Source organism: Physella acuta, unplaced genomic scaffold (assembly GCF_028476545.2).
Source record: "Physella acuta isolate Inbredline_101_S28 unplaced genomic scaffold, ASM2847654v3 ptg001373l, whole genome shotgun sequence".
Lineage (NCBI taxonomy): Eukaryota > Metazoa > Mollusca > Gastropoda > Physidae > Physella > Physella acuta.
In genome coordinates, this window is record NW_026732888.1 from 27,452 (window position 1) to 51,754 (window position 24,303).

At 34.6% G+C, this 24,303-nt stretch overlaps 1 protein-coding gene across 2 annotated transcripts in view; it reads left to right on the top strand.

Moving 5' to 3' along the window:
- The window catches only part of LOC131927099 (nuclear receptor ROR-beta), a gene marked incomplete at its 3' end in the record, with an annotated part of 45,084 nt that extends 23,041 nt beyond the window's left edge, over window positions 1-22,043 (top strand). For both annotated transcript variants that reach the window (XM_059282759.1, XM_059282758.1), the window contains 6 exon segments: window positions 52-193; window positions 11,625-11,806; window positions 17,804-18,104; window positions 19,220-19,491; window positions 20,623-20,757; window positions 21,891-22,043. In XM_059282759.1, the coding sequence (XP_059138742.1) occupies window positions 52-193; window positions 11,625-11,806; window positions 17,804-18,104; window positions 19,220-19,491; window positions 20,623-20,757; window positions 21,891-22,043 (1,185 nt within the window).
- Between the last annotated feature and the right edge of the window lie 2,260 nt (window positions 22,044-24,303).

Sequence of the window (24,303 nt, forward strand, 5' to 3'; positions counted from 1 at the left end):
CTGTTCTTTGAAATGATTTATTTTTGACTAATTAAATTTTTTTTTTTTCAGGGCTTTTTCAGAAGATGCATCACTCAAGGAATGACTCATAAATGTGCAAATGATGAAAAATGTGAGATAACTCCTTTCACAAGAAACAGTTGTCAGTATTGCAGACTGAAGAAATGCTTTGAAGTCGGGATGTCAAGAGAAGGTTAGAATTACCCATTTTATTGGAGTAAAAATGTGAATAATCTATCACTAATTTTGCTTTTACTTCAGTATTTCCTTTTACAAGTATGGTTGAATAATTCAGAATCGACTAGATCAGGGGTCGGCAACCTGCGGCTCGCGAGCTGCATGCGGCTCTTTTGATGTCAAGATGCTGCTCTTCAGCTCGATGCACAAATATAAATAATTATTTTATTTTATTTTTAAAGCTCATAAAAGTATTAGTCTGCAACACTCAGTAATGAACGATATAATAAAAAATATAAACAGTAAACACTTGCTATTCTATTAGAATATTTAGTGACTCGATATTTCAATGGAGACCTACTTCCTTGTTTCCTAAAACTGAGTTATTTAAATATAAAGAACGAGCCGACCCGTGGCGTTTCATACGCCGCTATTTAGTTGTTTTATTTTCTACTTTTCAGTAATTCATAGTTTGTGAATTCGACAGTACCAATGCTGCCACTGAAAATATTTGCTTTAAAACATTAACCCCGACCCTACAGCCCCCCCCCCCCCCGTGAAAGAAGCCTCCTCTTAGTTACCTCCTGTAAGTTTAAAATCGTTTCAAACTAAATTATCTGCCCCTAATAGCCGTCACTAATCCCAGTTCTACGATTTGTAAACATTTAATTTAGCGTGACCACAACTCACCAGACAATGTGGGGGGTGGGGTGGGGGTGGTAGTGATAGTGATAGAGAGAAAGAGAGGGGACTGCAAGGAGGAGCTTGCAGCTTGTTTTCTAACGGCTCCCAGAAGAGAATTATATATATATAGATGCCTGTATTTGGATCATATTTATTGGGGCACTAACGCCCATCACCATGGCGTGCTGTGTGAAAGCCTTGAGTGTAAGTTAATCACTCACCATAATATCACCGTTAATCACTCACCGACGGTAAGTGGCGCTCTCGTGAATCCGATAACACTACCATCGGGGCGTCACGTAGCCCCAAGCTCGGTTTAATTATCGAATGTCGTATTGTAGGGTGTTCCTTAAAACTAAGGTAGGCGCTTAGTGCTCACGGGATAGCCCTGGGCGCCAAATCGCACCCTGCAGTGACGCCGGAGGACGCGCCTAATTCAATTTAGTGAGCGACTATAACAACCTATTGTGTCCATAGTCTATCGCGCTGTTTAAAATAAACGTATTGTTGCCCATTGTGCCTATAGTGTACAGCCTTTTAAAAAAACCAATGTAGGCGCTATAGTGCTCGCAGGGTCGCCCAATGGACGAGGCACCGGCGGTTGCGTCTGTTGCAGTATTGCCGCTGAATATAGTAATACCCCTTACCCGCTATGCAGAACGCCCGATTAACGGATGCCAAGTACTAACATAGCTGCTCTGGAACTCTGGGCGCCAAAACGTTTATTGACAAAAAATGCACCACCCGGGCGCCGCCCATAAGAAATTTTTTTTCGCAGAAATTTTCTTGGGAGTATTTTCATCTACTCTCCAAAGTTTCATGGCACTCTGATAAACTGTGTCGAACCACATACAACTTTTTTTTTAACCGTATATAGAGAAAAATCTTACCTCTACCCCCCTAGGGCGCCGCCCTTGCGAAATTAAAAAAAAAATTTGCACAAACCTGCCTAGGAGTATTCTCAACAATTTTCCCAAGTTTCGTGGCGATCGAATGAAAGGTGTAGTAATGCATAAAAGAAAAACAGACACACACACACACAAACACACATACATTGTTTTATGGATATATATATATATATATATATATATATATATACACCAAATCCTAATTAAGGATCATAATATTAATAATAATAGTATAAAAATGTTGGCGGCTCTTCAAAACAGGGTCCGTAGCGGACCTTGAATTCTTGAAAAACCATTGAATTCCAAAAAAAATCTCAAGGCCTTGAAAACCCCTTGAATTTCACCGAAAATGGCCAAAAACCCTTGAATTTTATAGGTAAACCTTGACAACCGTGCGTAAATTGTATTCCTTTTTAATTAAAAAATTTATTTTTCTGGCTTTTTTTATTGTTGCCTGAGTCTGCGTAAACTTAGTAAAGCCTACTACTACTATAATACTATTTCCTACCCTCTCCTTCGTTTTGCTGCGCGGCGTGACCTTAACCTCACCAGTTTTGCATAGGCTCCTAGATTCTAGATCGTAGGCCTAACGTAAACGATAGCTGAGGGCTAAATTTAGCATCTTTTTCGGGTATCTCCGTTTATGACCGTGTCACTAGATTCTAGATCTAGATTCAGTGTTGCCTACTTGTGCGGTTTTGTCCGTAATTTTTCGATTTTGACGCCTACGCCCATATTACGGAATCATGCTTACAGTTAACATCAGAATCGATTTAGCGTCATTTTTTTTCTTGTGGTAAATTTTCTGTGTTATCCAGTTCTATGGTTTCAAGCATCTTCCGTAACAATCGCTCCCCATCCCTTCCCGCCAATATCTTGGAAGTCGGCAGTCTTCTGCTATTTTGTGAACTTTATTGACCCCGCGAAATTGTGGGTAAATACTAATTAGCGAGACTTTATTTATCGAGGTATTGTGTTCTGTTGTTTGAGATGTGCGAGAAGACGCGTTTTTACGAAACTAGATCAATCACGGGTCGTATTTTCAAAAAAAAAAAAAAAAAAAACCCTTCTCTTCTAAAAATTACCTAGATAAAATCTAGATTTTAAAAAAAAATTTCAAGAAATATGCTAATTCTAAATATAAAACATCGTCACTCCTGCGATCGGCCTCTCACGTTTTCGTGTGAGCGGGGGAAAAATCCTTACACTGTGGAGGGGTCACTGAGTTCACACTGGTTTAGATGGCAGTGTAAGCCTAAGTATAGGCCTATCATAGCAAGAACAATCCATATTTGAGATTTTCCATTGTCGCCCTACACGCTGAATTTCGCGGCGTTTTTTTTTTAAATTAGTCAATTTCTTTAAAATAAAAAGTTGTACGAGTACAGTAACGTAGTGTGATGGGGGAAATCAGTGTTTCTTCCAGACCTTTTTCTCCGGGGGGGGGGGGCACTTGAAATTTTCGGGGGGGGGGGGGTGGGGGGGGGCGGTAAATTCTCTTCGGGGGGGGGGGGGGGCGGACACTGTTAAAAGTATATATTTTCTATATAAATTATATAAATTTCATTTCGTTCGTTTACGGTAAAAAAAATTTGTATTATATTTAAACGAAGAGTTTCAGTTTTTAAAATTTTTTTGTCAGTATTGATTGACCGTATGATGTTTTATTTAGTCTCAGCTTTGAGTCATTTCAATTTAGCAGCATAATCATAACAAACTCTGTATGATTGTTTCATATGTTGAGTTTTGGTAATATTGTTATGCCGATGAAAAGTTCATTTTCTAAATGACTTTTTGATGCAACAAAGCTTATTAAGCTTGTGAACAAGGCTTGCACATGTGGCGTAATTTACAAAATGTGTGGATTTAAAATGTGAATGGACTTAAATATTGAAAATGTTTAGTTTTTCATTCAATGGGTTTAATGATTAGGCAGTACTAGGCATGCTGCCCAGCTTCGCTTAGGCTTTCGAAAACATTGAGAATTTGAATGCTTAATTAATTCGCCCGAGGGTCGGTCTACGACCTCAAGAGTTATGAAGAGGTTCCTCCGTGGACATTTTTTTTCGATTTATAGCTCATATAAGGCACCGGTCAGTAGAGGTCAGTTTTGACCCCCTCATCGTAGACTTTTCGGCCAACCGGCCTTCGTGTTCTGTCGCCCCAAGGCAAGATCCTGCCAAATTTGAAGCGCCTGCGGCGCCGGGAAGTGCCCTATCGGACACCCGACAATCTAGATCTAGATCCCTAATAGAATTTTTGTTTAAGTTTAGCCCGAGCATGATAAAAAAAAACATTAACCAAGTTGACTTGGTGTGTCTCGAACCCGCACCGCCTGCGTGGTTTATAGTACACTAACATCTCCGCTATTTAGGCACCTTATAAAATACGGAGAATGAAACACGTATTTTAAAATCTTAACTTACGCGAATATGCCTATTCTTTCAAATTAATTTTTTTTACCCCAAATTAGCCAGTTCCAAACAAAGATTTTGTATAAAATAAATAAGTCTTGAAGTAGTTTAGTCCTAATATAGAAATTTATCTTTGGAATAGATTTTAGAGAAGTAAGCGTCTACGTCTAGTTATTGCGTAGATTTAGATTTAGATCTAGAATCCAAATAAATAAAATAAATTTTATGAGTTTAGGCTGGAAAAAATGTATTGTATACATTTCGTAGTGTACGTAGATCTAAATCAAATTTGAATGAAATAGTTCATTTCTTTTTATTGTAAACACGGCAGATGACGTCATTAGTTAATGTATAAACATTAGTGACGTCACAGTTTTATGCGTTCTTTTTCACATCTATAAATGCTTTTCCGGTTGCATAAATAATACTGTTTCTCTACATTCGAATACGCCTTTATTTTTTATTTTTCTTCTTTAAATAAAATTGTGGTTATACATTTAAAACATCTAAAATATTATTTTCAACAAAAGTCCGTATAAAGGTATCCATATATCGCTGCCGATTCTGACGTGATGTCCGGCGAAAATATTTTGCGGACAGAGAGAGAGAGAAGAGCGCACATGGCCTTTTATATATTAGGATTATTAGGCAGTATTATTAGAGTTATAAGGACTTTCACATAAAAATTATGCATTAACAAATCTAAAATAGCCAGTTACTAGGTGGAGACTAAATTAACAGGGGGAGAAGATAAAACATTCTGCCTAGCTTTGCTTTGGTTTTGAATAAAATCTTCCCTTTTGTCCACTACTTCTTAATGAAAATAAATTGATCGGTCAGCAAAATTATACCACATACAGTGAGCTCTAAAGTTTTTTAACTGCTCATTCTCAACGATTTAACAAAATTAATAAACATTTTTCGGCCTACTCAAAAACTTCAATCCATGTAAAACAGTATGATACAGCATGTAAAATATAAATACATAGAATTGAATCAATTGTGTCAAACAAACAAAAAAAGCGTTATTCTGTCAACATGAGCTAAAAATATTTTTATATATATAAATATTTATTTCAATTATTTTTAATGCTTTTCTATGATTTGAAAACAATGCTTAGTTTAATTTGTGTATTGAAACTATTTCTGTAAAGAAATGAAGGAAGCATTCTGTTTTAATTTCTCGTATATACAGAGTATTGAGAAAGCATTGTAATTTTTGCTAATCTCACTGTTTTACACCTCCCTGAGTCGGAAAAACATAATTTTGCAATCTTGTCTGTGTGTGTGTGTATGTGTGTGTGTCTGTAAACACGATAACTTGAGTACCGTTACAGCTAGGTTGATGACAGGGTCCGTAGCGGACCTTTAATCCTTGAAAAACCCTTGCATTCAGAAAAAACATATCAAGGCATTGAAAAACCCTTGAATTCCACATAAAAGGGGCAAAAACCTTGAGTTTAAAACCGTGCGTAAATCGAATTTCTTTTTAATTCAATTCCGATGGACCTAAAATTAAGTTTTCTGGCCTTTTTTTTTTTAAAGTTGCAGTGACTCTGCGTAAACTTATTAAAGCCTACTATAGTACTATTCCAAACCTCTCCTTCACTGTGTCGCGCAGCGTGATCTCAACCTCACCAGTTTTGCATAGGCTCTGCCTAACCTAGATTCTAGATCACAACATAAACGATAGTGGAGGGCTAAATTTAGCATCGTTAGTATCTCCATTTACGACTGTGTCACTAGAATCTAGATCTAGATTCAATGTTGCCTACTTGTACGGTTTTGTCCGTAACATTTCGATTTTGACGCCCATGTTACAGAATTATGCCTACAGTAAACAACAATCGATTTAGCGTTGACATTTTTTTTTTCTTGTGGTAAATTTCTGTGTTATCCGCTTCTATGGTTTCAAGCATCTTCCATAATAATCCCCCCTTCCCCCCCCCCCCCCCCGTACACCCCTTCCCGCCAATATCTCGGCAATCGTTTGCTATTTTGTGAACTTTATTGACGAGTGGTCTGTAGTACCTCGTGATTGGTGATGCCCGTTAAGAAAAAAAAAGATCAGTGGCCTAGAATCTAAATCATTGAAAATCTGGTTGCGCATGGAAATTATCTTGATTAAAATTAAACCTAGTTCTCTACATCTAGATCTACTTTTTTTCTTCAAGAAAATAAGCCTCAGGTTTAAACAATAAAAGTGCCTAAACTATGCAAGCGTGGGTTTATATTTATTTATATTAAAATTATCTGGGTGTGGGTAAAATGCGAAAGGGCGAACCATAGCAACGGAATTACATAATTTATTTAAATTTATCGAGGCAATGTGTTTTGTTGTTTGAGATGTGAGAGAAGACACGTTTTTACAAAACTAGATCAATTACGGGTCGCTTTTTACAAAAAAAAATCTTCTCTTCTAAATATTATCTAGATAAAATATAGATTTTTTAAAAATGTCAAGAAATATGTAAATTCATATTGGTTTAGATGGCAGAGTATGCCTATAGGCCTATCATAGCAAAGAACAATTCCTATTTTAGATTTTTTGTCACCTTACACGCTGAATTTCGCGGCATTGTTTTTTTAATGAGTCAATTTCTTTTAAAAAAAGTAGTATGAGTAACGTAACATAGTGTTATGGGGTAGGGATGTATGCATTGCTATACGAATCTATGATGACTACTCCTATAACTAACACTCCAATTATAACCTTGTAATGACGGGAACACTACAAAAATATACTATGGCTAACCCCCAACTGTCTTCACTCCTATGTCCGATTTCATCGGTAACATTGTCGTGTCACAAATATTTTATTAAACGCGCGCACATACTCTCGAACCAAATTGTCTATCATCACGTTAACACCATCCTTATTAGTCTCTTATCTATCTACGCTACGACACGTAGCCCATTATCATTACGATAAGAATGGATGGGATAATAATGAAATTTGTCTTATTTACATCCAATTATTACGGAAAATCTATGCTCTTGTTACTCAAAAAAAATCTTTTTGGAGTAGGCAGCCCTGCTTATGTCAATTGGTCATTTTATGATAAGCAGAATGTTTTAATGCAAAATGATGGAGTAGATCTCCTTAATATTGGAATCTGTGGATTACACAATGTTCATAGAGCTGCTAAAGCAGTTATGAAGGCTAAAAACCTGGACTAAATTTTTGAAGACACTCCAGCTAGGAGGAGAGATCTTCTATATTTCCTCTTCGTTTTTGCAAACATCGCTGGCTAGAACTCTAATGTGGCTCAAACAGCTCAAACTCTAGTACCTAGTATTGAAAAATACTTGGACAACATTAGCAAAGGAGAGAATACTCAACCTAAAACTGAGCCATTTTAAATAGGAAAGGCTGCCATTGAGCAGGATAAATTTCTACAAGCAAAGCTAGTTTTTTTTTTGTTTCTAAATATAGGCAACTAGAGCCCTTTTTAAGGACTATCAGACAGAATAACCAATGCTTCCCTTTATATAGAGATGACCTACATCACTTGATATTTGGAATTCTCAGGCATTTTGTGAAGGAAAGTAAGTTAGGTGCCTTAAAAACAACTAGTGACATATGTCATTTAATGTCACTGATTCTGTTTAACACTTGACAAGTCATTCAATTGAAGTTGGGTTTGTTGCTGACTCTCTATTAAAATTTCTTTAAAAAAAAAAGATAAATAAGTGACCTTCCAATTCTTAATTTCATATCTGATATTAAAACAACTTTAATAGGGGTTTTTCATCATTTTTTGTGAGAAATTTAGCCTGCCTACATCTATTGCGATTGTTTGAAAATAAAGCCTGTTCACTAACAAGAATGAAGAGTATTCTTCACATCCTAGTCAACAAGCTGGAGGAGTGTCATATTATGCTGAACACTCCTTTCTTCTTCGTCTTCGGTCTTAGTTTTTAGTGTTGGAAGGGATCGAGGCTTATCTGCCAGAGGGTTTGAACTCGACTTTTTTCGAATTTATCAACCTTGAGCTCTTGCTGACTCGACTACTCTTCCATCACAATTAAGGATAAGTGTCAACTGGTTATGCGCCAGTTATGACTCCGATTTCTGCCTGCTTTTCTTTTTGGATTTGCTTCCATAGCCTTTGTCCAACCGAGAACAAACTACAAGGCAGCAGTTGCTTGATTTTGTAGTTTCCTCTACTAGAAGAGTGGCTGTCCCCAGCTAACGAGCCTCATCTACCTGAGGGTTTGAACTCGAGACTTTTCGGTTTAGCAACCGTGAGCTTTATTGACTCGACCATGCTGATAATTTTTTAATAACGCCAAAATTATTTCACCCTCATTGTAATGTTCGTTAGTGGTAGTTTTTACCTTGAAATTTCCTCCAAATCATCTTGTTTAAGTTTAAGTATTTAAAAATTGATTAAAAATATTGTCTATATCCTGAGTTGCCATCCCCCGTAGTGTTATATAAGAATAGCTAGTTGCACACATTTTTTTAAATAATTAAAATGACTAAAATAACGACGGGGTTGTATTAAGGGGACTAAATATTGCAAAATGATACCAAAATTATGTTTATAGGATAAATGGTTCTGTAGATATGACGGTTTCGGTGAAAAAATTGCAGGGACAACTAAGCCTATTGAAAATGAAAGCAAAAAGTGGTCACGTCGAAAAAAGGCGCAAGGGAAATAACTCTGCGTAGGATCACAATTATAAAATTTTCAAATAAGTATTTTTAAATATATTTAAAAAAAAAATTAGCATCTCTACCAAGATATTAATAAATTATTTAATTTAAAAGTGGTTTATTAAAAATCATTTAAATAAAAATATATCACTTGATATATTCAATAATTTAACTTAAACGTCATAGTAATAGTAACAAGAAAAGAAACTGGCTGCGTAAAAAAAGAATAAACATTCCTAATTCCTAGGTAAACAGTATAATAGAAACAGCTAATTTCAGTGCAACATATATGAGTGTTTTTGACATATTGGAAGCATGTCAGTTAAGAGATAATCTTTGGGTGTCGTTAGATAACTGAACATAGCTAGCGCGAAATAAACAGCAACGTTATTAAGAATCGAGCATTTCACACAGCTACGTAGACAGACGCTAGACACGAGGGTTTCTGTCCAGCTTTTGCCTCCAGTTTTAAATACGACATCTTGCCAACTGGTTTTGAATGTGATGGACAGCTTGGTCGTGGGATGACCTACGGTCACCAGGCCGGGTACCGATCTATCAGTTTAGTTAGTGGGCGTACTACATACTAGACCACACTGTCCAGTTGTGATAACATTTAACAAAATCTTAGGGATACCGGGTCTGGAAAAACGTCTTACAACAATGAGGATAAGCTATGGATGGGGGAGGGGGTGTGTGTAAAAAAAAGAGTGCCTTTATTTGTGGATGATGAAAGGCAGATTCAATTCCGTACCATGTTTAGAAAAGCAAAAGGTACCCCAATACTACATAGCTAACTTATCAACCATACTTTACATACTTTCAACTTCATTTTAGATGTAGTATTCGAAAAAATCAATCACACTAACTTACCCGACTCAAAGGTCTTTAACTCGGAAAGTCTCCCCCCCCTCCTCATACAATCGTTATTTGAGTGTGAGTGGGTATCAAGCAAATATAGGCCTTTGTTTACAATGGTATGTTTTATTCTTTAGCCAGATAAACTAATGTGATATGAAATAAATGAAGACTATCAGTGTACACATTCAGCTTGTTACAATAGAATGAACACACTCGTAAAATGTTGTGTTTTTAACTAATATTTTTTATATTAAAAAGATTTGGATCCCGCAGTCTACTTGGTGAATTTAACCACTATTTATTAATAATTTTGACCTTTGGCTTATAATGTTTAAGACAGCTTAGATACATCTTTATTTTACATTTTAAATAGACCTAATGGCCTAATAATATAAAACAAATATAACAGAATACGAAAGCGGAGAAAGGTAGAATCGATATCACTAATACTTAGGCCTACGGTATCTATTTTGTTAGTCGGGTTTTATAGCTTATGAACGTCTGAAGAAGAAAGTAAAAACATTTGTGAAAATAACAGTGAAAATGTACCGACTCACACTAAATTCAAATTAAGTCTGAATGTTTTCTTATTTTAATTTATCAAAATACCAACGGATATAGCAACAAAACATTAGCGATACCGTTTTTCTCGATTTTTAGATTTAAGCCTCTACTATAAGGCATTACGAAAAAGATGATTTTCGTAGTTAAAAAATTAAACTAAAAATAGTATAGTCTTACTCAAATCGAACCTAGCGTCATTATTTTTAGTTTTAAATCATTGTATATATAAGTTAATTTCAACTTTGTGTTGAGTTAGCGTATTTCTAATTCAATCATTAGTAGCATGTAGTACAGGCCGCAACATATTAGCTCGATTCACACAATTTTTACTATTTTAAAAAGGTTAATTTATTATCTTTGAATCCTCTCATTTAATAGTTTGATTATTAAAATTCTTTAAGAAAAAAAAATGTATAAAAATTGGTGACATAATTCATATAAAACGAAGGAACATGAAAATGCGGTATTGATACCGCTAGTAGGGTACCTAGTTTGTGAGACATATTGCATAGTCTGCTAAACGGATAAAACTAAAATAAGTATGCTTGTTAGAAAGCTTAATAAAAAATGAAGATAATCCTACTAAAAATAGAGTTAGTCTCAATGTTCTACTATTTTATGTAAATTTTTGAAAACTCACCTTTTAAACTCAATATGAGATTAACAAAAACAAATAAAAAGTTGAAATAAAAATTATACGGCGGTAACAGCCAATAACCGCTGCTAATAAGGAGGGCATATATAATTGGAATCATAATCGCTTTCTATCGTTTTTTAAACGGTTAACAAAGCAATGCGAACGACTACATCTGAATTAGATTTTATTGTGCACGAAAGGTTTAGAGCCTGTGACGTCATATTTTATTTACTTGTGCAACTAGCTATATAAGAATATTAGAGAAAGTTTAAGGGAGATCACTCCCGGTTTATTTTCTTGAGTCATAATTTTTCACTAAGAGACATTGTTTTTTTTTCTGTTGCCCTCAGCCAAGTTTCAAGGGTAGTTATCAATATTTTAAAAAAAATGAATAGGGTTAAATAAGGTGGTTGGTCATCTGCAGTCAGATTTCAGCCCTCTGCAAAGCCATAGCAGCTGACCAGCATTTTTCCCATATGGCCAAGTGAATTATGGAGGTCCATGCAAAAAAAGATAAACCCACAAAATAAGCACAGTAAAAAACAACAGAAATTTGCATCAGTTTTTCATAAGAATTTTTTCACAATTCCAAATTACAATTTTTGCTGTATGCTCAATATGCAAAAAAGTAAGAAGTGCATGGTTCTCATTAAAGTTTGTTAAAAATTTATTGTTTATTAAATAATGACATTAAAATTCACTAACTACATTTTTAGCTTCTCGTCTGGGTCGTAGACCAAAAAGGTTGAAAGATGCAAGTGGGGAAACAAGTAGAACACATACTACAAATCTTCCAATTGCTCCATATCCTTCTCCTCAAGAGCTATATCGACTAAGAATGGCAGAACTTCAAAAGTTGCTACAGGCTAATGGAACATTTAAAGCTGAATTAATGCAGGTAAAGTTTTTTTTACCAGCTTTGTACAATTATCTTATCTCAAAGTTATAGTAATTATTGGCCTATTTGTAATTCAAACACTCTTCTTGGTTTTTTAATTGTTCACACTTATTAGACAGGTGTAAGATGGGGAAGAAACATCTAGTCAAAATAACACTTTAAAACATGTGTTCCCAAACTGGAGGGTCGCCAACTGGTAGACTAAACCCTAGCAAAAAATGAAGACAAAAATTAATATTTAGAAAAATATCTGAAATTCGGCTTTACTAACATCACTGGAAATAGAATAGAGAATAAACAATGTGTACTAAGCAAAGTTGTTCTCAGTCATGAAAACTTCAAAACTTAAACGTCATTTTGAGACAAGTCATTCAGATCACACCAAAAAAGATATGGAGTTCTCTCATCTGCATGAAGCAAGCTGCAAACGTCAGGGATTTTATCAAATAGGAATTTTCACCAAGAAAGCAAATCATTGGTGCAAGCATCATATGAAGTCGCATTAGAAATTTCCAAGCAAAAAAAAACACACAATAGGAGAAAATCTAATCAAACCCTGTTTGTTGAAAACGTTGAAATTAATTCTTGGGGATTCCAGTGCAGAAAAGATGCAACAAATATCTCTGTCTAATAATACTATTTAGTGGTACATAGCAGACATGTCCGTAGATGTTAAAAAACAAATTTTGAATGAAATCAAACTTTTACCATTGTTTGATTTTCAAGTTGATGAATCAACAGACGTGAGTTTGTGTTCGCAGTTGCATATCTCTGTGAAATATATTCATTTAGATGATAACAAAGAAGAGTTGATATTTTGTGAAGATATCATGGGGAAAATAACTACGTTTTTAGAAACTGGATGATTAAAATGGGAAAACAACTGTGGGGTTTATACGTATGGTGCGTCATGTTTGGGTCAAAATCGGGGTTTCAGAAAAAAGTAAAATATTTAGCTCCCTAACCAATGGGAATCCAGTGCCTGATTCACCGGTATGCCCTCGCCAGCAAGACTCTTCTGACTCCATTGCAAATACAAGTCCTAAATTATAATAAATCTGGAGCCCTAAACACCCGTCTGTTTCAAGAATTGTGCAAAGACATGAATAAAGATCTTAAGGTTCTACATTACAATACGTTGGCTGTCAATAGGATATGTGAATCGTGGTTTTAAATTGAAAGATGAAATCAATTTGTTCTTGATAGTGCAAGGGAAACAAACCCTTTGATAATATGTTATCGACAAAGAGTAATTGGAGAGAGTATCATACCTCGCAGATATATTCGAATATCAACATAAGCTTAACCTGAAAACTAATGTATATTATATCTTTTCATGATATCAAAGCTGCAAAATTGGTGAAGAAAGATAAATATTGGAAATATTGCCATGTTTTGGAAACTCTGCAGTGTGGTAGATGAATCTGATTGTGAGAAAAATAAAAATTTGAAACTTGAAAACGTTATTTCCCTGAGCTGAAAGAAGAAGAATTAGCATTGTCACGTAAGCCATTCTCTGCTTCCCTAGATGTTGCCAGCATTCCCGATGAATTACAAGATGAATTCTTGGATTTGCAGAATGATTCCTCATCACTTATCGTGTTAAATGAAAAACTGCTCACACATTTTTGGTGTTGTATGCACCATTCATACCCAAACGTGAAATGAATTGCATTTCGAGTTTAAGTTCCTTTTGTATCTACATATCTTTGTGAGAATAGATTTTCAACACATCTCCAATTAAAAATAAAACAAAGAAATTAATTTAATGCTGCTAATTCATGAGGTTGGCAATAACAAAACCTCAACCGTGAATGATTCATATTGAAAGTCTACTAGAAAATCGTATTTTAGTGCTTATTAATTTCCTTACTAATTTCGACTTTTTAACCCTTTGAGCCCGCCAGGCCGGTAAACCGGCTTCAACATTAGGCATATATGTCAGAAAAGCCGGTTTTCCGGCCCGATGATTTAGCGTCATATTCCTAGCGGCCGGTATACCGTCTTATATAATATAATTAGCGAAAGACTAACTAAAACTGCGCATATGTCTTTTGAGTGCGGGATTATGATTTTAAAAATTGATTTTTAGGAAAAGTGAAAGTGAAAGTATTTACATTTCGTAGCAATGCTGCCTAAACGAAAAGCAGAGCCACAGCCGTCGACTTCATCACAAAAAGTTGGTGCAAAAGATTAAGCAAAAGACCGAAATATCAACAAAAGAAGTAGAATGACTGCATCTCAGGCAATACAACTAATTATTGATTCTGATGAAAAAGATAATATTCCTGGTCTATATTGTGATGATAGTGACGTTCAATTTGAGACTGAACACAGTGACATTGAAATTGACAGTGACAATGAAACTGTTCAAGTACGTTCTGATGCACGTGGTACCAAGGACAAAGACTTGCCGAAACGAAAAAAAAATGTTTACGGGTGCAAAACATGCGAAGTTTTTCTTTGCATCGGGTCCAGCAGTGATAACTGTTTTGAAAGATATCACACAAGTGGAATTCTGGCTATGAACTAGTATGGCCAGGTATCAATAATAACAAAACAATTACTAAATGCAAATTGGTTACTTCTATGTTTTATCAAAACAATAATTATACGTTCGTTTTATATACATTGTTCTGTTCAAACATTTAAAAAAAAAAAAGGATTTCAGAATCTTGCTGCATTGTTGTTTGACCCTGAATCTGGATACCAAATTTGGCTTGATTATCTCAAACGGTTCAAAAGTTATAGGCAAAGTCAGAAGCAGATAAGTGAAAATTGGTTTGGCCCTGGGAGCTCAGGAAATGGGAGAAATTAGGTCAGGGAGGCCAGGGCTCAAAGGGTTAATTCTATAGGAGTCGCGAGTCACTTACTTTTTATAAAAGGGGGTCGCCACTTGAAAAAGTTTGGGAACCACTGCTTTAAAAGAATGAAAATCCATTAGACAAAATAGACTGTATAATATTTTATCTAATACTTAGCACAGTAAAAATGTTTGAAACATGATATTTATTTTTATTTTTTTGTACCTGAAAACCATGTAACAGTAGGCATTAAAGATAAAAAGGACTCTGTAAAAACACATTTATACTTGGAGCTTTGCCCACATGTGCTTTGACCATATGTGGTTTTATCACTGTGGGGCTTTGAGCTTTGTAGGTTTTTCATAAAAGGGGGGGGGGGAGGGTTGATAACAGGTGCTTTGCCCATACATGGTAACCTTAGCTTAGCAAGGAATAAAAAGCTGCGTAAATATATTTTAAGAGTGCTGCATGATTTAATAATATGATTATTCTTCATATATAAATAAATACACTAATCTATACTACAAAAAACAGTACAATGTTCTGCTATGAATTTTCAAGAAGATCTACATAATTTATTTGTGAAACTTTTTGTTTACTTTATTTTCATTCTGTTTATGTTTATTAATAAATCTAGAAGGCATAGCACAAGTCTTTATATGTATTAGAATGACTGTTATTGACTTTTTAGTACATGTTAAGTCCTATTAAGGAAACATGTCATCTAAAATTGTATTGATTGAAATAATTGTATAAATAACAGCTTATTCTTCTTCTTATTATTATCTACTATATAAAGCTCAAATGGATTCTGTTTCTCTGTATGTATATGATGGGCGGGCCGACGGTCGTCTTGAAGACATGGATTTAGTAAAAAAAAAAACATGACTTGATTTTTGTACTAAAATCTAAATAGATGTCTAAAATAAATCAATATTGATCATTTTCAAACTAAATTTTTCATCTTCAACTTATTTTAATTGATGTAATGTGCAAAGAACAAAATCAAGCTAAATGTATAACCCGGCGGTAGTACATGCATACAATAACTGTATTCATGCAAGTACAGCCTACAGTCTTTATTTCCTCACTCCAGACTTTGCATTGACTTACCTTTTAGCGTCAATTTGATTAGGAGAAAAAAAAATGAAACATCGACTCAGTAAATAAATAGCTTAAAGACACAATTGGACTCAGCCTACGTTCAAGCAGCAAAAAGCACAGTAACAAAGTCCTTTACATCATTTCCACACCTCTAGCTGAGCTGGAGATCAAAGATTGATGCTTAGTAGGCAGATTGGGCCCCGGGGTCTCATCTAAAATCCGCGACAGGTTGGAGGCAGAGATCTATGTTTTAATAGAAAGGGCAGAGGTTGTACACATGGTTTATACAGTCTGGAATTTAAAATATACTCTAATTTTTGTTCATGTTAGAACATCACACGGGTCTTCATTATGTTATGATGTTTTTTGCTGGTTTGCAGAAGAAACCTGATTGCTCAGTTACTACGTCATTGGGAGAGGAGATTTTAGACTAGTCTTTTTGTTGTTGTTGCATGACTGATCATGTGAATGTGTTACGAGAATTCAAATTATTGAATGAAATGATCACATGTTGAGCTTTCAATTTTGCTAGCTATTTTTCATTAAGCGTGTCTGAGGTTGCAGGCAGGCAGTCATAACAAAAAATTATGGGCTAGTCGTGGTAGCTTAGGTATAATTTATCTATCTGTATTTTTAATTTACTTTCCGTTAAACTGTTTTTGAAATTTTAGCGAATGCTGACAATCAATTATTTCAATCACTAAAACATTGTGGGGACAAGGTAGTCAACCTTAAAAAAAAAAGTTATTTTCTGTCAATTTGGTAGAGAAAGATCATTATAAATGTTGGCTACATTTGCATAAAATTACAGTATTACTTACTTTTAAAGATTCTTATCAGTTGGTTACATAGCACATTAGAGGTCATATTAACTCTACAATGTCTATATAACTACATTTTTTTGAGAGTACCAAGGTTATACATAGAAAATTTGGTAATTTTTTGCTTCACCAGTGGTAACATTTTGACCCTTTTGCGGTTAGTTTTTTTTTGGTACTTTTTTGTCCTAATTACTGTGATCTTCTTTTTAATAATTGCACATTAAAACCAAAATCTTGTTTACAATAAAGATTGCTTTGATGTAAAAAAAATAAACTGTTTCTGACTTTTTTAGCGCAATTTCCATATGGACAATTGCGATTATTAACTCGTCAAGGATGGATGTGTGTCCGCAGCTTCAAGTCGTATCTCCTCCTCAATGAAGCAATATCGAGGACTAGTTCCAAAAGCAAATATGTTAAGCAAGTTCCGAGGATGATTGTGGGCCAAAAAAATTCCCGGAATTCCTTCCTGGATTTCCCGGAAAAGCCAAAAAACCTCCAAAAAATGCAGTTTTGGGCCCATATCTCAGCAACCAGACCACTTAGCAACTTGATTCCTGCCATAATTTAGAACAATATTGCCGAAGAAAATTTTCAAAAATATCCTTTCGTTCGGTCACAAATTTTTTTTTTAAATTACATAAACACCTACAAACTGATCGTTCTCCTAGCTTGAACGCACCCCAGCATTATATCTATTTTTAGATAACATAAGGAAATTGCGCTTAAATTGTCACTAGACTTTTTATTAACTTGTTTTTATATTGAGTTTTTATTCCTTGTTTTAAAAAGAGGACATTATCATAATCACATCTCCTACATTTTATCATAATTAAACTTGAGTCAACAGTTTTGTGTTTTTTTAAACTAATCCTTAAGTAATTTTACCTATTTTTTACATACAGTACCTAAGAGTCACATTCTTCCAAAAAGCTGTGTTAACAAATGTTTGGTATATTGTTATTTTTATAACGCCTAAAACTAAATTGTCCGCCTAAAACTAAATTGTCCGATTTGATTTGGTTTTTTTTTGTGTGGTTGCTTTAGTATATGCATTATGATTAAAATGTAAAAATTAACACACTAGTTTGTAAGTTTCTGATTAAAATGTAAAAATTAACACACTAGTTTGTAAGTTTCTTAAAATGAATAAGAAAGAAAATAATTAATCATATTATGTATTTATAGTTTAAATAATAGCATAACTTTTGGCATTATCTACATATTTTAAAATAAATATGTATAAAATAGACATTTTTCTTTCTCAGGCATTCCTTTCTGCTGCACAGCAGAGTTTTCGTGAGCACTCAAAATCAGGGGGCAGTCATGGATGTATGAGTACATCTATTAACTCAGCAAATGTTTCTTCAGATAAAAATCCTATAGCTAGTCCTCCCACACCCAGTGGTATTCATAATTCTGATGTAAAAGATATAGAAAGTCCTTCCTCAATTGAAGCACCTTCACCTTTTCCAGATCTAGTTACTGCTGATTTAAGTCCAATTCCTTTGGTGGGCAGTAATAACATGCCTACATTATTCATGGCCCAGGACAGTAACAAAAATTCAGGTATGTGGAAAATTTTATCATTGACCTGCAATCCAGTTCAAGAACTATTTTTTTCACATTCCAGATTTATTTAATAATATAATAATAAATTGCTTATAAACTATAATATTGTTTAAAATAGTGACCCTCCCCCCACTGTCCAAATTTTTTGTTGTCTATTCCCTAAACCATTTTCACCATAGAACAAATGAATTATAGATGTAATGTAACATTACTTGGTCACCACCTTGTTGTGAGCTGTCTCTTTTATTATGTCATGGAATTGTTTTTACTTTCTTGTATACGGAGTATAGATAAAGTATTGTAATCGTGCAAAAAATCTAAATCGTGATTTTCACAAATCTTGACGATTTAGACCTCCATGAGTCTGAAAAACATAATTTTGCAATCTTGTCTGTGTGTGTCTGTGAATACGATAACTTGAGTAACATTACAGCTAGGTTGATAAAATTTAATCTATAAGTATTATACTTATCAGCATTTTCCTGTAACCGGAAGTGGAACTTATTCTACTTTCAATTTTTCAAAAGTCTATAACTTGTGTACTCTTCAACTTGTGTAGTTGAAATTTTATATATGAGTAAACGATCTGATTCTCTGTTTTCTACTAAATTTTGAGTAATTTCAGGTGACCGGAAGTAGTACTTTATGTTATTTCCGATTTTTCAAACAACTCTTATGAACTTATAAAGTACTAATTTTCTGCACTGTTATACACGCATTGTTTGCAGTTCATTTAGTGCACAACTCTTTTTTCTAAGAGATTCTATTCTAGACTAAAAAGTTTAAGTATGTAAAAATTGATTAAAAAGCATGTCTGTTTCCCGAGTTGCCATCCCCTGTAGTGTAATATAAGAATATTCAAAGAAGTTTATGGGAGATCACTCCCGCTTTATTTTTTGCATTGGCACTAGGTATTACCCACCCATAAAGTATTTATTTGTGTGTGTCTTTGTAATATGCTGGGTTATGAAATGTAAACTAGGGCCTAATTGGCTGGGCCAAGTAATATGCCCAGTTTTTTAGTATATACTTTTTGGTGTATTTATTCAGATCTTAGAACAAGTAAATACATTTTGTATAGTTAAAAATATAATTACATTGTTTTGTTACAGTATATTCTCCTGGAGATCAATTACTTAATGACAACTTGCCATCACCATTCAATACTTCCTATGAATTTATAGATACAAATTCACCTTCAACGTTTATGGCATTCAATCAAAGTACTGTGACCTCTCCCAATTGTAATCTAAGTCCTACCTCTAATGGCAGTAAAAATAACTTTGAGCATACAGTGAAATCAGCTGAAATGGATAGTAACAGGTTCTTGAATATTAATGTCAATTCATCCACAATGCAACCACCAAGTTGCAACAAATTAGAGGTAAGCTTTTGTTATAAAGATACTATTGAAATGCTTTTTTAAAAAAAATATTTTTTTATTACTTTATGGCCAAGATCTAAGCATATACATATTTATACATATATATGTAGACATATTTTCTGCTTACATAAAAAAATCTGTCTAAAACTTACAACATAAATCAACTCGTATTTTATTAGTCAAAAGGTTCTTCCACAAATAACAAGATGTTGTTTTTTTTCTGTTTTCTATAAGAGGAAACGCATTGTGCCTTTTTCCGCCCTTCTTTTCACGTTTTCTCAACTTTGCATTTTTACTCAAAATTCTACATTCAAATCGCTTAGGATTTGGAACCCTTTGTCATACAAGACTGAAACATTCCACGTTCATTCAGCATTATACCCTCTACAAAACTACGTTTGTACATTAAGTTTAGTACAATAGTTTAGGAAATATTGATGTTTATGTAGCACCACCCCCTAATTTTTTTTCATAAATGTACGTAAAAATTTGTATTAAAAATTAAGTACAAGCTATCGCAATGAATAAATGTACAAATGTATAGTTTGGTTTGAGACATCTAAATTTTTATCAGCTTTTAAAAATCTCTTACGGAAACAAAGTTATAGAGGTTTGAAAAGGTGTTAGTTTTCACACTTTTTTGTGGTTTCCATGGCAACCATTACTGCTATTGGCAGCTATATATTATTTTTGTCTATAGGTTAACAACTATTGACATATAAATTTATTATGTTCACCCAGAAATGTGTTAAAAAAATATGTTTATCTGCATAGTCTATCCTTTTAAAAAGTATTGTTAATAATATAAGGCTGAAAAAATACAATTAAATACAAAATCAAATGTTTAATATTTTGCAGTTTATGTTTGTTATTGACAGAAACATTTAAATAAAGCAAGCGCTTATCTTATAAAGCCTAATTTATACTAAGTCGTTTAAAATATGCTTATTTTTTCACTACTTTCCAAGCTCAACTTTTAATATTATTTAGGCCAAAAGTGGATGAGTGTAGGGGAAGGGGTCTAAAATTTCAAATTTTGTTGACGTCTTGAATGGGGGGGGGGGGGGTTACATTAAATACCATTGTTTGTGTTTCCCCATAGAAATTAAATGAGATATTTTTATTTTACAGACTGACACATCATTTATTAAACAAGAACCACTGGTTAAGCAGGAACCATTTTTTAAACAAGAACCTTGTGAAATAAATTGTGATCAGTCAAGTTTACCGATAAACTCTATTGACGTTGCTCGAATCATGGCAGAGGTAATTTACAAAAGAAACTTTTTTTAAGCAAACATTAAAATCATACAATCAAATCCATTGCTTGGCCTCTAAATGCTATGGTTAGATATTGTTAAAATATAGCAAAGAAGTAAGGCAGTATCACTATCAGAGATGTGAAGTTTTGTATTTTTAAAAGAAATCAAAATTATTTACTGTGAAGAAAATTTTTTTAAAACAATTTTATTCACTGAAATAGTTAAAAAAAATTAAAATATCACTTTCAGTTACATGTATATTTTCTTGATGGAAAAACTAAAAATATCTTTATTGATTTTCAGAAATATGGCTAGCATCCTGTTTCTGACACTGAAAATGTTTCTAGTTTTAGATGCTATTTATTTATAAAGAAACAAAAACGAAATATCCTAGAATCTAAATATATATGAATAAAATTATGTGGGTTTGTTAGTGGGTTTGTCCTATTTGCATTATTACCATGAAACTTGGGGTAGTTGATGAGATTACGCCAGGAAAGGTTTCTGTGGGGGAAAAGTTTCAATTTCACAGGGGCGGTGCCCCAGAAGTGTGCCATTAGGCACCCCAGGCTTTACCATTAGCGCTATGGTGCATATGTCTTATGTTCATTTTAAAGAGTGCAATAGGCAAATCTATAGTTGTTCACTAGATCGAATCAGGCAAGGCTACTATTAGGGGTCTCAGCTTTCCCATGAGCGCTATGAAGCCTACGTTTGTTTTAAAAAGCACCCAGCAATATTGAGACAGTGGCACATGACATTCTATGATTAAATTGGTTGTTTATCACTGCTTAAATTGTTTTATTGCTATATATCATTACCTTCTGTCTGGCAGTGTGACATAATTATAATGCTAACTAACAAATTACAAATACTGCAATAAAGATCAGCACGCACTTTTGTTTTAGTGCCATTGTCAGAATGATTTTGCTAAAAAAATAATATTGACTAAGCTACTGCTAGTTTTGTTGAAATCTTTATGTGGGAGTTGGGGTGAGGTCATGAGTTATTTGCTAACAGAATTTTTATTTGAATGATTGATAATTACTCATTCTGCAGTCAATTCTACTATAAGAATACTACTGTTTTCAGTTAATTTTGTTTATCAAAGGTTAACATTTTCAACAATTTGAAAAGGTACATGAAACTCCTACAGACCAAAGAAGACTACTTATTGACCAAGTAACAGATGCTATAGTTGAAGCTCACATGGCTACTACCATTAATACCCATGCTAATGTCTTGGAAGCCAATGCCAGGATAGAGAGAATGAAAACATCTAATGAAATAGTTAGTATCCATTTCTGCTTTATTTTATGTTTAGTTATTTTAATTTCAGGTGAATATTTTTATTGATATGGTTTTTTTGTGTGTATTTATTGTTAATTGTGTATCTGCGTGAATCTATCTATCTATATATATATAAAGCTATATATGTGTGCCTGTTTTTTATGCATTACTACACCTCTCATCCCAGCTCATGAAACTTTGGGAAGTTGTTGAGAATATTCCTGGGGAGGTTTCTGAGAGAACGAAAAATGTCAAATTCGCAGGGCGCAATTTGTTTTTCTCTATATACGGTATATAAAAATAAAAACCGATTGCGGTTTCACACCGTTCATCCGATTGCTATCAAACTTTGGTGAATTTATTAGAACACTCCAGGAAAGGGTTCTGTAAAAAAAAATACTTTTTTATTTCGCAAGGGCGGTGCCCCTGGAGGGTGCCTTTTTTCTTTAAATACAGTATATAAAAATAAAAGTCAAATGCGGTTTGACACAGTTCATCCGATCGCCATGAAATCTGGGAGTTAATTAGTACACTCCTGGTGAGGCTTCTGTAAAAAAATCTTTTTTCAATTTTGCAAGGGCGGTGCCACTGGAGGGTATATAAAAATAAAAGTCAATTGCTGGTTGACACTGTCCAACTTTGGAGAGTTGTTGAGAATACTCCTGGGGAGGTTTCTGCGGGGAAAAAATGCAAATTCGCAGGGGTGGTGCCTCGGCAGGACGTGATTTGTTTTTTCTTTATGTACTGTATATAAAAATAAAAGTCAATTGCGGTTTGACACCAGAGTTGATTAGGAATTTTAATTTCGCAAAGGAGGCGTCCCGGGAAGGTGCAATTTTTCTCTATGTGTGGTATGTAAAAAAAAATGGATTGCGGTTTGATACCATTTATCCGACTGCCATAAAACTTTAGGGAGTTGATGAATACTCCCGATAAGTTTTCTGGGTGGGGGGGGGGGGGGTGTTACGCTTAGTGAGAGGGCTTCACCTGATTCGATTCCATACCACTATATTACGTTGCACTATCATGTAAAGGGGTTGTATCCACAGACAGGCTTCATGCACTTGCTCACCGAGACAATACAAGTGACGACCAATCAATGAGATGAACTCAGATTTCGTGTTCTTAGATTTATTATCATACTTGACTCATGTACATCTTTTCGCCACGACTATCAAGAGAAGACTGCCTCACACACACTCCCCAGCAACCAGTCTCTACACAAAATTGTCACCGTCGAAAAAATCCTGTTGATTTGTGTAATTTTACCCAATGACGCAATATGCGTCATTTTTGTGGATGCTATGCGGCGCTCTTGGTTATCCTGTGAGCACTATGGCGCCTATGTTATTTTTAATTAACAAGGGGCCGTATGCTGCACCTCTGCAGTAGTGTAATTGGGGGGTCCCGAGATAGTCCCTTTACGTCCCTGACACATAGGCGGTCACCAAAGTGTGTTCTACCTCATTATTTCAGTGAGTGGTTACTCCAAGGGAGTTTTCTGCTGAAAATTTTTAAAATTTCAATTTCTCAGGTGCTGTTCCCCAGCAGGGTTGCAATGCAATTTTTCTCTAAATACGTCATATAAAAATAAGTCTGATGCGGGTTTGACACCGTTCATCCAAGTAACATGAAACTTTGAGAATACTCGAAGGAGGTTTCTGTTGAGAAAAAAAATTCAATTTTGCAGAGGCGGGGCACCCCGGGCTTTCCCGTGAGTGCTATGGGGTATACTTAAGTTTTAAAGAGTGCGATACAGGGTGCTATTTGGCGCCCAGACTTTCCAATGAGCTCTATGGCGCTTACATTTGTTTTAAACAGTGATTTAGACTGGATAAGACGGAAAACTGAATTGAATCTTGGTTGTTTTGGCACCCACAGGCTATCCTGTGAGCACCATGTCGCTTACGTTCTTTTTAAAAAGTTCCATACAATATTTACACGGTGGCACATAACATTTGATGATGAAACCAAGCCATGGCTGAATGAGAGCACCCCTCTAGGTCCTTGACATGCTGGCAGTTGCTGAAGTGTGTTCTTCCTCACTATTACAGAGAATGATTAACATACACTTAAGGTCCTGGGGTATGCTGGGCGGTAATGTGGGCAAATGTGATCCAAGAAATATAGCACAGGCATTGTTTATATAATTCAGTGTTAGAAAACAAGGTCTAAGAATATAGTATTGGTAACACAATTATGAAAACCTATTAAAATATTGCATCAGACTTTTCTAAGACCATGGCAACGGATGGGGACT